The sequence below is a fragment of the Zootoca vivipara genome, chromosome 2, assembly GCF_965207765.1.
Source record: "Zootoca vivipara chromosome 2, rZooViv2.hap1.1, whole genome shotgun sequence".
NCBI lineage: Eukaryota > Metazoa > Chordata > Lepidosauria > Squamata > Lacertidae > Zootoca > Zootoca vivipara.
In genome coordinates, this window is record NC_142584.1 from 122161585 (window position 1) to 122175090 (window position 13506).

At 56.3% G+C, this 13506-nt stretch overlaps 1 protein-coding gene across 13 annotated transcripts in view; it reads right to left on the reverse strand.

The window, feature by feature from the left end:
- Positions 1–3805: 3805 nt before the first annotated feature.
- The window catches only part of SYNGAP1 (synaptic Ras GTPase activating protein 1), a 60455-nt gene continuing 50754 nt past the window's right edge, over positions 3806–13506 (reverse strand). For 9 of the 13 annotated variants that reach the window (XM_060271098.2, XM_060271096.2, XM_088664307.1 and 6 more), the window contains 5 exons: positions 10566–10739; positions 9423–9634; positions 9040–9140; positions 8093–8175; positions 3806–5816 (listed from right to left, as the gene is read on the reverse strand). In XM_060271098.2, coding sequence (XP_060127081.1) covers positions 5661–5816; positions 8093–8175; positions 9040–9140; positions 9423–9634; positions 10566–10739 — 726 coding nt within the window. In that variant the 3' untranslated portion in view covers positions 3806–5660. The remainder of the gene's footprint in view (positions 5817–8092; positions 8176–9039; positions 9141–9422; positions 9635–10565; positions 10740–13506) is intronic. The other 4 variants (XM_088664312.1, XM_088664311.1, XR_015948575.1 and 1 more) reach the window with 3 other exon arrangements.

Genomic DNA, 13506 nt, shown 5'->3' on the forward strand with positions numbered 1-13506 from the left:
GCTCCCAGTACGTTTCCGAGCACAATTCAAAGTGTTGGTGCTGACCTTTAAAGCCCTAAATGGCCTCGGTCCAGTATACCTGAAGGAGCGTCTCCACCCCCATCGTTCTGCCCGGACACTGAGGTCCAGCTCCGAGGGCCTTCTGGCGGTTCCCTCATTACGAGAAGCCAAGTTGCAGGGAACCAGGCAGAGGGCCTTCTCGGTGGTGGCACCTGCCCTGTGGAACGCCCTCCCAACAGATGTCAAAGAGGAAAACAACTACCAGACTTTGAGAAGACATCTGAAGGCAGCCCTGTTCAGGGAGGCTTTTAATGTTTAATATATAACATTGTGTTTTATTCTTCTGTTGGAAGCCGCCCAGAGTGGCTGGGGAGACCCGGCCAGATGGGTGGGGTATAAATAATAAATTATTATTATTATTATTATTATTATTATTATTATTATTATTATTATACTTTGAAGGTGGTCGGAAGAGGTTCTTGGGAAAGGGCTGGCACTTTCAAGGCAACAGGCTTTGGGGAAAACCTTTTCTAGTCTCTGCCCCGCCACTTATTTTCTCTCGCAAGTGCTGTTTCAGCAGACCTAGAGGAGGATCCTGGCCTGTTTGTGAGGCCAGTCTGGTTTCCAAAAAGACGGAGGAGGCTCTCCTTTGTCCCCTGCCCTGCCCTGCCCCTGAGAGCTGCCCCAGGAGGAGGCTGGTGGCTGCTCGACTTGGGGAACGGCCTCCCCAGGGACTCTTCTTCCTTGGAGGTTTTCAAGCAGAGGTTGGGTGGCCATCTGTCAGGGATGCTTGAGCTGAGATTCCTGCATTGCAGGGGGTTGGACTAGATGACTCTGAGGGGTCCCTCCCAACTGTACCATTCTAGGATCCGCAGTCTGAGTGAGCAAGCACAGAAGCACCCGAGACCCTGCCCTTGAGGACGAACCGCCCCCCCCCTCATTCCAGCCCCCCTCCCAGGCTCCCTTCTGCTCTGGTCCCCCCCCCCAAGCAAAGCACAGGAGAGAGCTTTGCATCCCCCTTCCCTTCTGCTCTTAGCTGCTGCTTTTATATCTATATATATCTGATGCTTTTCTCTTGCTGGCCATTTTTAGAATCGCACTCTTTCGTGCTTGCAAGTCGCCTCGAGGTCACTTGCTGCAAATAAATAAAAGGTGAGGCCTGCAGAAGAAGTGCCACTTGGTATCTTCTGCGTTATCAGCAAGAGGAATTCAAGGGCCCAGATCCCTGCCGCCCACCCACGCACCCTGGGGGGCATGGCTGACAGAGCTGGACCCATGGCAATTCCCTCCCTCCTTGGGGGGGGGTGACCTGTTAGCCTTGGCTGGCCCTTCCAGCAGCAGTGTGAGTCACCCAACACCCCCCCTCCCCATAGGGTCTGAGCTCTTTGATGGGAGACTTTGATGGAAGAGAGTGAAAACCCACCTTGCAGTTGCTCCTCTCCTAATAATAATAATAATAATAATCATCATCATCATATATTATAGAATCATAGAATCATAGAGTTGGAAGAGACCACAAGGGTCATCCAGTCCAACCCCCTGCCAAGCAGGAAACACCATCAAAGCATTCTTGACATATGCCTGTCAAGCCTCTGCTTAAAGACCTCCAAAGAAGGAGACTCCACCACACTCCTTGGTAGCAAATCCCACTGCCGAACAGCTCTTAATGTCAGGAAGTTCTTCCTAATGTTTAGGTGGAATCTTCTTTCTTGTAGTTTGAATCCGTTGCTCCGTGTCTGCTTCTCTGGAGCAGCAGAAAACAACCTTTCTCCCTCCTCTATATGACATCCTTTTATATATTTGAACATCCTTTTATATATTTGAACATGGCTATCATATCACCCCTTAACCTTCTCTTCTCCAGGCTAAACATACCCAGCTCCCTAAGCCGTTCCTCATAAGGCATTGTTTCCAGGCCTTTGACCATTTTGGTTTCCCTCCTCTGGACACGTTCCAGCTTGTCAGTATCCTTCTTGAACTGTGGTGCCCAGAACTGGACACAGTACTCCAGGTGAGGTCTGACCAGAGCAGAATACAGTGGTACTATTACTTCCCTAGATCTAGATGCTATACTCCTATTGATGCAGCCCAGAATTGCATTGGCTTTTTGAGCTGCTGCATCACACTGCTGACTCATGTCAAGTTTGTGGTCTACCAAGACTCCTAGATCCTTTTCACATGTACTGCTCTCAAGCCAGGTGTCACCCATCCTGTATTTGTGCCTTTCATTTTTTTTGCCCAAGTGTAGTACCTTACATTTCTCCTTGTTAAAATTCATCTTGTTTGCTTTGGCCCAGTTGTCTAATCTGTGAAGGTCATTTTGAAGTGTGATCCTGTCCTCTGGGGTATTAGCCACCCCTCCCAATTTGGTGTCGTCTGCAAAGTTGCTCAGGATGCCCTCAAGCCCACCCATTATGTATACCCCACCCATCTGGCTGGGTTTCCCCAGCCACTCTGGGTGGCTCCCAACCAAATTTTAAAAACACAATACAGCATTAAAGATAGTTGTTTATTTCCTTGGCATCTGATGGGAGGGCGTTCCACAGGGCGGGTGCCACCACCGAGAAGGTCCTCTGCCTGGTTCCCTGTAACTTTGCTTCTCGCAGGAAGGGAACCGCCAGAAGGCCCTCGGAGCTGGACCTCAGGGGGCTGTGGAAGGTGGGGAAAAGCTCCAGAGCCTCCTGGGGGCAGCAGAGGAAGGAAGGACAACTCCCCCCTCCCTCCCACGGGATGGGGGTGGCTTTAGGTTGGCAGCGTAGTGGCAGGTTCAGAAGTCCAGGGTCCCTTCCCAGCCACCCCTCTTCCAAGGTAATGCAAACTTCTAAGAAGATACAATTATCACTGAACCTTAGAACTGGGAGGGATCCCGGGGGTCATCTAGCCCAACCCCCTGCAATGCAGAAATTGTAGCTGGAAAATCCCTGGCAGGCAGCCACCCAACATCTGCTTTTAAAAACCCCATTCCCAGGTTCCCCCATCCAGCAAACTGAGGGCTAGTGAATGTACGAGGGGGTTAAGACTCCGGTCTCAAAGCCAAGTTTCTTTCTTCTTTCTCTTCCGCCACGTGAAGCTGACCAGGGAACGTGTCTCCTAAGTTCTTGCTGCTGCATGGAATGACGCATGAATCTGACCTTGGGACGTTGTAAGTAAAGCATTCAAACGGACTAACAGTGTGGCCTGTTCACTGCATATTTGAAAGGTAGAACAGCCTATTCTTCCCGCGCTTCACTGTGCTGTGTAATTCTGTGATTCTCAACTCTTGCTGGAGAGAGCGTTGAGTCCCGTGCCTCAGATCTCAGGATCCAGCTAATTCTTTTTTTAACGAACCTGACACGGGTTATATACCAACCCCAGCCTTTCCTTTTTGGGTGTGTCCCTTCCAATAGGATTCTACCTGACAGAGCTTGCCCCACCTTCCCTTGAGACTGAATCATAGAATCCTAGAGTTGGAAGAGACCACAAGGATCATCCAGTCCAACCCCCTGCCAAGCAGGAAACACTGAGGCCCTTGCACACTCGCTCTCCCAAATACTTTGCTCTGGCCACCCACAACTCTGGGACCCTTCCTTTTGAGGGGCAGAGAACAGCTGGGGGGCTTCTGGCTGAAGTTCTCTCGCTCAGCCCGACCTGGACACGGGCAGAAATGGCGCCCCCCCCCCAGCAGCCAGAAACTTGCCAAGTGCCCACTGCAAGACCCTCCACCCTCTCGTGACTCCAGGAGCGAGGATGCCCCTGAAATTGGGGCACTTGCCCCACAGAAGCCCCCCATCCCACCCTTCCCTCTGCCTTTACGGCTGATGTGGCATAAAAGACCAATTGCTTTTTATTAAACATTTTCGTCTGTTTTCACCACACACTCCAGAAAAAAAATGAGAAAAAAATAAATTTGACATAAAATAAACTCGAGAGCTAGAGAGAGAGAGAGAGAGAGAGAGAGAGAGAGAGAGAGAGAGAGAGAGAAGATGCCTGGGGAGGCCAGAGTGACCTGAACCTCCATCCAAAGGGAGGAAATATGTACACAGGCTCTGAGTTCGAGAGGGGGGGAAGGAGGCAGAGAGAGAAAGAGAGAGAGAGAGAAGAAGCAGCTCTTTTTATGTACAGTACAAATCCCGCGGTAATTACACCAGGGGGGGGGCAAGTCCATGGGGAGCAGGCAGCGGGGACTTCACATATGTACAATCTCTTTATATTATAATAATAATAATAATTCATCATCATAATAATACGTATAAATATCTACGGTGCCCGCCTGAGCCACCGTCATTGTCCGGGGTGGGGGTGGGGGGTGGGGAGAAAGAGGGGTGGGGGGGTGAGAGCGGGGAGGGAAGGAGAGTCCTTACAAAATAAATATGGGGGTCAGAGAGGGCGGAAATGGTCGGGTGCTCAAAGCGGGGCTAGGGGGGGGGAGAGGGTCCGGGGCGATGCGCAGCGGGGAGGGGGGGGAGAAAACAGCCACGACAACCACGAACTCTTGTGCCGAACACCTCTCACCCTGCGGCAGCTGCAGCAGCTCAGGAACCAAAAAGCACAACGGGGCAGGCGGGCGACGGACGGGGAGAGCCAGCAGCAGCAGCAGCACCACGCCAAGTGTGTGTGTGGGGGGGGGTTGGCCCCCGTCCCCTTTGCTTCTCTCCATGGGGGGGGGCGCAGGGGGTTCCCACCCATCTCGAGGGCCCCGCTTTGGGCTGGCTGGGCAGTTCAAAAAATGGCTTCTTTGAGAGACAGAGAAAGAGAGTTTGTCAAGCCCCCTCTCCCCCCCCCCGGTTGGAAATGGGGGGGTGGGAGCCTAGAGGGGGGGGCGGCTTGAGACCAGAGAGGAAAGGAAAGAAGAAAAGAGTCAACCCCCCCCCTTGCGCTGCCCCCCACAACACAGAGGAAAAGAGAGCTATGTATAGAGAGAGAATAAAGAATCGAGAATAACCAGAAACAAAGGTTGGGGGGGGGTCACTGTACATAGCAGGCAAAGCCCTTTGTCAGAGGATGGAGAGCGCAGAATGGGGGGGGGGAATGGGGGGAGGCACAGCCTTGCCTGGGGGGGGACTGGGCAGTGCGGAGCTTCGGGGCCTGGGGGGGTCCTCCCCTTCCCGCCCAGCCTTCCCTTCCCCCGCCCCTCTGGAGAAGAAAATGAGCAAGTGGGGGGGGCAGCCCCCACCCGCCATGGCAGCTGGCTGAGGCAAGTGCGCGTGGCAAGGGAATCGGGACCAGCCTCCCCCCTGCAGGCGAACTTCCTGCCCCCCCACCCCAACAGCAGAGGGGGGCCCGGGAGGGGGGGCCAAGAGGGACCAGCGCCCTCCCCCCCCTTGCTGGGGCTGCTGCCTTGGGAGGGGGAGGTCAATGCTGCCATGGGGGGGGGGAGCAGGTGGGGAGGAAGAAGGGGATGCCACTCCTGAGAAATACCTGGGGGGGGAGGGAGGGAGAACCCCCACTCTGTTTGGGGGCAGAGCAGGGGAAGGCGGTGCTCTGTGGGGAGGGGAGGGGTGGGGGTCAGAGAGGGTGTGATGGGGGGGTTAAGATTGTCGTCTGTGTCCTGCTATAAAACACCCTGAAAATGTTCCCGGCCCCCTCCCTGCGCCCGGAGGCAGACAGGCAGGCCGGACCCCCGCCCCGCCCCACCCACCCCACAGCGGCTCAGGGAGGTGGGGGGAGGCAGGGGGCGGCCGCTAGTGCTCAGACACGGTGTTGCGAAACTCTCCATTTTCCGTGATCTGGAGTCGCGGGGGCGGAGGCGGTGGCCCGGAGTGGATCCCGTTCCAGGGCTGCCCCATAGCGGCGCTCAGACGCGGGTTTGCTGCACCCACGGCGGAAAGCTGCCTCTCCTGTAACAGAGGGGGGGCAAGAGGGGGCACTTATTTATTAACGTTGGGGGGTGCCGGCTCTCGCAAGGCAGCCCCCGCCCTTCCCGCTTGGGCCCCAGAGGACCTCCCCCCACCCAGCAACGGGGCTCCTCAACAGCAGCCCAAGGGTGTCCAAGGGCCTTCCTCCCCCCATTTGCGGGCTCCATGGGGCTGGCTGGGACACCCTGTGGGTGGGGTCCGCCGCCCTCCCTCTCCCAGGGCTTGGCCTGGCAGCTGGGTCAGCCCATGGGGCATCTGTGGGGCCAGCCAGGCGTCCCCATGGAAAGGCTGCAAGGCAGGCGGGACTGCAGCGACCCCCGTGCCCACAAGTGGCCCCTGGCTGGAGCTGAGTGCATGAGGCTGGGCTGTGTCCTTGGCCCTGCCCCTGATTTCAGCTCCCCATAGCAGCCCCTGCTGGGTGGAGACGCCCTTTCCTGGCCCTGCCCTGAGCCCCCCAGCCAGATAGGCCCCACTTGGGTCTCCTCCTCTCCACCTGCTTTCCCAGAGGCCTCCATCCTGCCCCCTTCCTCACACGGGGAACTGCTCACCCCCCACCCCAGCCATTCCCAGGGTGCTTGTTATGGGTGCAGGCCAGACCCTCGGCTGCAGCAGGCCTCCCCCACTACTCTGACACCCAGGTTCTCTGGGGTTCAGCCCCCCCTTCCCCATCCACACTGGGGTGGGGACAGGCTTCCCTCACTGGCTGTGTTGGGGGGACCCCGAGAGGAAGTCCAGACTTGGACGTGTTCACCGTGCATTTTACGGGGTAATCAAGGACTATGGCACACCTCTCGGAAAGAGAAGGGTCCTCCTCTGCGGACCCCAAGCTTAAAGCCCACCCTCGGGGGCCCCAGGCTGGGCTGAGTGGGGCACAACTTGAGGCCTTTCCCCCCTGAGCAGGGGGGGGGGAGAGGAGGGCCCCACATGGGAGACCCTTAGGCCAGCGAGGGAATGCCCTCTGCCTTCGCCCCTTTCAAAGAACCGTTGACAGGGACGAGGCCGTTGTCATTTGCATTGACCAATGGGGGCTCTGTCCCCCAAAGGCTGCCATTGGCCAGGATGCTCAAGGGCACCCCCAAAGCCCCTCAGGAGCACCCATAGCCCCCCCAAGATGGGCAAAAGGGAGGGAGCTGAGGGGACACCCCGTGGCAAGCGGAGGGGAACAGGACAGGCCTTTTGGAAGCACCTAGGAATCCTGCTCCCTCCCCTCCCCTTCTCCAGACCCCACAATTCCTTTCCCATCTTTCCAGGCCCCCGCCACCTTCGAACCACCTACACGGAGGGTGGGGGCAAAGCTGGGCAGGACTGAGCACAGGGGGGGAATGGCGCCGTTATCACCCTCTGTGGAAGGGTGGCTGGGTGGGGGGTGGGTGCCCCCTCACCCATTCCTGGGGCTCGCTCATCCTCTCCCACACTGAACCTTGGGGGGAGGGCAGCAGTCGGGCACCGAGTTCCCCAGGGACAGCCGCCTCCACCCACCCACCCCCAGCCCCCCATGCCCCCACTCCCGCCCCCCTAGCTGGCACTAACCTCTTGGGCCAGCTGTCCACCACCACTCGCCCGGCCCCCCCCCTGTGCCTGGGAGGGTCCGGCCCCCTCCTTGCCAGACCGGTGGTGGAGGGGGGTCCTCCCACACCACACCCTCCCCCCACATGCACAAAGGACCCTGCCCGCCCCCACCTCCAGGCACATGCGCAGGCTGCAACCCCCCCCTCCCGCCGCCAGGGAACAGACAGTACTGGGTGTCCAAGTGGAATGTGGTGCGGACAGACACAAGACAAACGGGGGGGCAGCAGTGCGGGAGGCGGGGGGCCTGGGGTCACGCAGGGGGGGCAGGCTGGGTTTGGGGGTGCCCCTGTGGTGCTTCTGGCCTTCCTGGGGGAGGAGGAGGAGGAGGGTGTCCAAGAGGCTGCTCCTGCTGCATGTTAACAGAACGGCCCCTCCCTCCCTCCCTCCGACTGATGTGGGGAGGGGGTTGCTCAGAGGGGAGGGCCCCCATGCCCCCCTCCCCCCATGAGCAGCAGGTGCCCACTGCCAAGCTTTTGACTTGAGGACCCCTTTCCCCCCAGAATGAGGCTGTCCTCCTACATATAGATGGGCACCCAGTGGGGTCCCCCTAGAGGGTCACCCCCCCACACCTATAGGGACATAAAGGAGGAGCAGGAAGAGGAAAGGCAGGGGGAGGGAGGGAGGGGGAAGAGAGGGTCTACTCCTGATGGGGGGGTGGGAGAGGGGCGAGGGGCGTGTACGGGACCCACCTGGTCGGCTACTGAGTGGCGGGTGTCCCCCCGATCCCTCCATGTGAGAAAAGCTGAGTCATACAGAGTTACCTGGTGAACAGCTAGGATGAAACGGAGAAAACACAGTGATTGGGTCAGGGGGGGACCCCCCCCAGCAGTTGTGGGGCAGTGTGGGGAGGGGGAGGGCCTGGGCAGGGCAAGGAGCTGGGGCAGGTGGGCAGCATCTCCCCCAGCCCCCCGTCCATCTCTTTCCAGTGCCAAGGAGGCGGACGAGGGGCTGGAGGGGGAAGGGCTGCTCAGCCACGGGTGTGCTGGGGGGGGGAACCCTGTGTACCCCCCCCCAGCCAGGCTGTAAGAAGAGCCTTATGGATGGTTCCCCAAGTCGCAAGCCCAGAAGCCGCCCTGTGTTCCAGGCAGGAGGTGGGCTTCAGAGGGCCGAGACTCTGGCCCTGGGTCCCGCCTGGCTCTGCTGCTCTGGGGAGGCTCTCACTTTCCATCGCAGGCACTCCACCCACCCCCAGCCCCCCCCCCGAAAACTGAGCACAGACCCTCTGGCTGGAGGAACTCCTGCTTGGCAGAGGGGGAGCGAACGGGACAGGGGGCAGCCCCTCCCCCTCCCCGGGGGACTCCTGGGCGCCTTCTGGCACCTCGTTCCAACTTGGTCAGGGCCAGGCAAAGGGACTCTGGATCCCACCCCCCTACCCAGTGTGTGGGGCCGGGTCTCAGCAGGCGGGGAGCCCCCCTCCCTCCCTCCCTCCCTCCTTCCCTGCCCAGGCCCAGCCCCCTCCCGCCATGCAGAACGGGGAAGAGGCAGAAGCGGACTCAGGCGGTGGCAGGGTGGGGGGGGCGGCATGCCCGGGGGGCGAAGGTGAGCAGACGGAGGGAGCGATGCCGGGGGGGGGGGGAGACGCAGACAGGGATGGCGATGGAGACATGGGCTAGAACAATGACATTGTAATTTCCACCTGAGCGTCGAGCAGCCGCTTCCGCGGTTCGGAGGCGTCGAGGGCGGCCGAGTGATCCCTGCGCAGCTCCTCCTCCACCAGCATCAACCTGCAGGGACAGGCTTCACTGGAGTCAATCCGGGCCCCCCCACCCAGCAGGCAGGCGGCGGGAGCCGGGGCCGCCAGCAGCTGCGGGAAAGGGGGGCTCCCATGGGCGGCCCTGGGGGAGCAGCCGGCCGTCCGGAAGCCCCCCTCCCTGCCCCAGGCCCCACCCCGCCAGGGGCCCCCCTTTCCCGCAGCTGCCCAGCTGGGGGAAGGACAGAGCCTCTTGGCCGGCCCCTTCTTCTGCTGCCCCCTCCCTCCCTCCCCCCAGGGCCTCCCCGCGGCTCCGACCTGCAGCTCACCTGCCAATGATGCTCTTGATCTGGGAGTCCTTCTCCACCTGCTGCTGCCGGAGGCGCTTCTCGCTCTGCTCCAGCCGCTGCTGGTACTGCTGCAGGATCTTGCTGGTCTGCTCCTCCTGGCTCAGCAGGCGCCGCTCGTACTCCTCCAGCTTCCGGTTGGACATGTGCAGCCGCTCCTTCAAAGAGTGGATCTCCTCCTCGTACTCTTTCACCTGCACCGGGGGGGGGGGCACCCAAACGAGGCTTCATTTGGGAATCAAGATTGGCACAAGTGCCCTCAAGGGGATCCCGTCTGATCCTACAACACCACTCTAGTATCGCACCAACACGAACCCCCTCAAGATCAAGCCCTGAGTAGTAAGGGCACCCTTTCCTACCCCTTCTCTGTTGCCTGAGACTGTATGTAACCAGATTTCTTTATGAATGAATACAGTGTATTTCTAAATGAAACCCCCTTTTTCCTACTCTGGCCAAGGGCTCTCAAGGATGCAGGGAACAGCCATAATCCCTTAAGCAAGAGGTCAGGTAGCCAGGGTGGTGCTCCTCTGCATATCCATAATCCATTCAGGTACCATCTCCTGCCATTCCCAACCCGAAGCCAGAGGCAATACTCACACCTGGACCCATTGTTTTTCCCCACCAGGAACTCAAGGATCCCCTCCCAGATACTTACTGGTACCGGTACTTGCTTGACAATGTCCTGGGACATCGTGCATTGTTACCTTATGCTAATCCTGCTTACCTCCTGTTTACCTGTATGCTAATGCCCCTTGCACCTTCCCCTTTTCTGACGTTTTACCCTGTCACAAGTGATGTATGCATGATGCTTTCGATGTGCATTATGGGATGGTGGTGGGAAGTTTTAAAAGTTCCTGCAGCCCTGTTCACGGTGTTCAGTCTGGCATTGAACCTGCTGCGCAGTAATAAACATTGCTGTTTGCTCCGGATCGTGGCTGGACTCCTTCCTTTTATACTCCGCAACGACCGCAGGCCCTTGCCTGATGAGCTGGGTGGCTGAGCATTCTCGCACCCAGAATTTTGCCCTAACAGGAGCCATCTTGCAACCGAGTCTGAAAGCCGCCCCGCCCCCAGCCCCGTGGAGCCCAAGCAGGCTGCTTCCCAAGGACCGCCCGCCCCCCTTACCCGGTCCAGCCGACTCTCGTCCATGGACTTGGAGTACTCCTTCAGCTTGTACTCCTCCCGCTCAATGTGGGAGCTCTCAATGTCCGCAGAGAGGTGGGGCATGTTGGACACCCAGGCGACTGTCCTCTCGGAGGCCGGCATGACAGGGTTCAGCGTCGAAGGCGTGTGTGATTGCTGCAGAAGGGGCAGAAGGGGCACCGGGGGGGGGGGAGAGAGAGAGCATGTCAGTTGGGCCCTCCAACCCACCCCCCGGCCCCCGTTTCCACCAGGCCCCATCACTCTCATCTCTGCTGAGAGTCCATGGACTCTGTTACTCTCCCCTGAAGCTTGGAAACAACTCTGAGCAAAGTGATGGCGGGAATTGGGCCTGTCCATGCAAAGAGTGGACTGCAGGACATTCCGTGAATGGCGCACCCCTTCCCCCTGGACTGGCAGAGCTAAGAATGACCCCTTTGCCCCACTGGATGAGAAACAGCCATGGTGACTGTGCCCAGCACAAAACATTATGCCACAGCAGACACAGACATCCGGAAAGTAGTAGCACCACATAGAATCATAGAATCGTAGAGTTGGAAGAGACCACAAGGGCCATCCAGTCCAACCCCCTGCCAAGCAGGAAACACCATCAAAGCATTCCTGACATATGGCTGTCAAGCCTCTGCTTAAAGAACTCCAAAGAAGGAGACTCCACCACACTCCTTGGTAGCAAATTCCACTGTTGAACAGCTCTTACTGTCAGGAAGTTCTTCCTAATGTTGAGGTGGAATCTTCTTTCTTGTAGTTTGAATCCATTGCTCCGTGTCCGCTTCTCTGGAGCAGCAGAAAACAACCTTTCTCCCTCCTCCATATGACATCCTTTCATATATTTGAACATGGCTATCATATCACCCCACATTTACACCTCCATTCAAAACCCTATGAATCCACACTCTGTAAGACTAACTCCTTTCTTGCAAATTGAAGCCACTGGTTCGAGGCCCACCCTCCAAACAAGCTTGTTCCCTCTTCCACGTGGCAGCCCTTCAGATATTTGAAGACGACTCTCCTATCTCCTCTCAGCCTCCTCTTGTCCAGGCTAAACATACCCAGCTCCTTCAACTGTTCCCTCTAAGGCTCGGCTTCTAGACCCTGGATCATTTTGGTTGCCCTTCTGTGCTCACATTCCAGCTTGTCAACACCCTTCTTAAATTGTGGTGCCCCGAATTGGACACAGGATTCCAAGTTTGGTCTGACTAAAGCAGAATAGAGAGGGACTATTACTTCCCTTCACCTGGACACTGGACGTCCGCTCACGCAGCCTAGATGAGCATTAGCTTTTTTTTTGCAGCATCACATTGTGATCCACCAAGACCCCTCGATCCTTTTCACATGTACTGCTAGGGAGCCAGGTGTCCCCCATCCTATATTTGTGCATCTGGTTCTTCCTGTCCAAGTGCAGAACCTGACATTGGTCCCTATGGAAATCCGTTCTGTTCGTTTGGGCCCAGTTCTCCAACCTGTTAAGGTCATCTTGAATCCCAAATCCATCTTCTGCAGCATTAGCTACCCTTCCCAATTGGTGTCGTCTGCAAATGGGATGAGCATCCCCTCAGGTCCTTCTTCCAAGTTGTTTATAAAGACGTTGAACAACAAACAGGCCCAGGACAGCACCCTGAGGCACCCCACTGGTCGCTCTTTTCCAGGAGCGCTCTTTGTGTTCAGCCGGTCAACAAGCTACAAATCCACAGATCCTTTCAGCCTCCAAGCAGTCAGGTGGAAGAGGTCTGCCTGAGGACGGAAGACTGGATCCTGACTGAGATGGTCCGGGAGAAGGGGCAGCGTCCAGGGTTCCCACATTGATAGATTCAACAGATCTGGAAAACACAGTCTCCTGGGCCAGAATGGAGCTATTACCCCCAATGGTCACCAGACCTCCCTCCTCAAAGTATCTGACTGATAAAGATGGTACCTTGTCTGAAATGATTTGGGAGGCTTTGACTACGTTAGAGAAGAATCAAACAGGGAGGGTGAAAGGTTTAAGACGCTACCTGCAAAATTATAAAAAGGCCTGGGGAAAGACATATAGCGATTTGAAGAAAATGATTGTTGTTTTAAAAAATTGAAGTTATGATATTGAGAGGTACAGGACTTGATGGACTGTTGGAGCGAAAGACTTTGTTCCGATTTGTGAGACAGGATGCCAGGCCAAGATGGAAGGAAGAAGCCTCGGCCAAAGAAGATAAAGAAGAAGATGGACAAAATAAATTACTGAACTATGCAGGACTAATTATTACAAAAAGGGGCAATTGTCCAATGCATAATTTTTAAGCTTTGTGTACAGATTTTTACATTAGTATAACTTGTAAAAGTCACTTGTAATGAGATGAAGAAGGTTTTAAAATTGGCTTGTTAAGTATATAAGGTTTTATGGGTGTGCATAGACAAGTATTGGACTGCAAGAAGATCAAACCTATCCATTCTGAAAGAAATCAGCCCTGAGTGCTCACTGGAAGGACAGATCCTGAAGCTGAGGCTCCAATACTTTGGCCACCTCATGAGAAGAGAAGACTCCCTGGAAAAGACCCTGATGCTGGGAAAGATGGAGGGCACTAGGAGAAGGGGGTGACAGAGGATGAGATGGTTGGACAGTGTTCTCGAAGCTACGAACATGAGTTTGACCAAACTGCGGGAGGCAGTGGAAGACAGGAGTGTCTGGCGTGCTCTGGTCCATGGGGTCACGAAGAGTCGGACACGACTAAACGACTAAACAACAACAAAATAAATAAGTATATTATAATGAAACCAAGAGGGATAATAATAATAATAATAATAATAATAATAATAATAATAATAATAATAATAATTTATTATTTATACCCCGCCCATCTGGCCGGGTCTCCCCAGCCACTCTGGGCGGCTTCCAACAAAAAAATAAAACATAGTGATCTATTAAACATTAAAA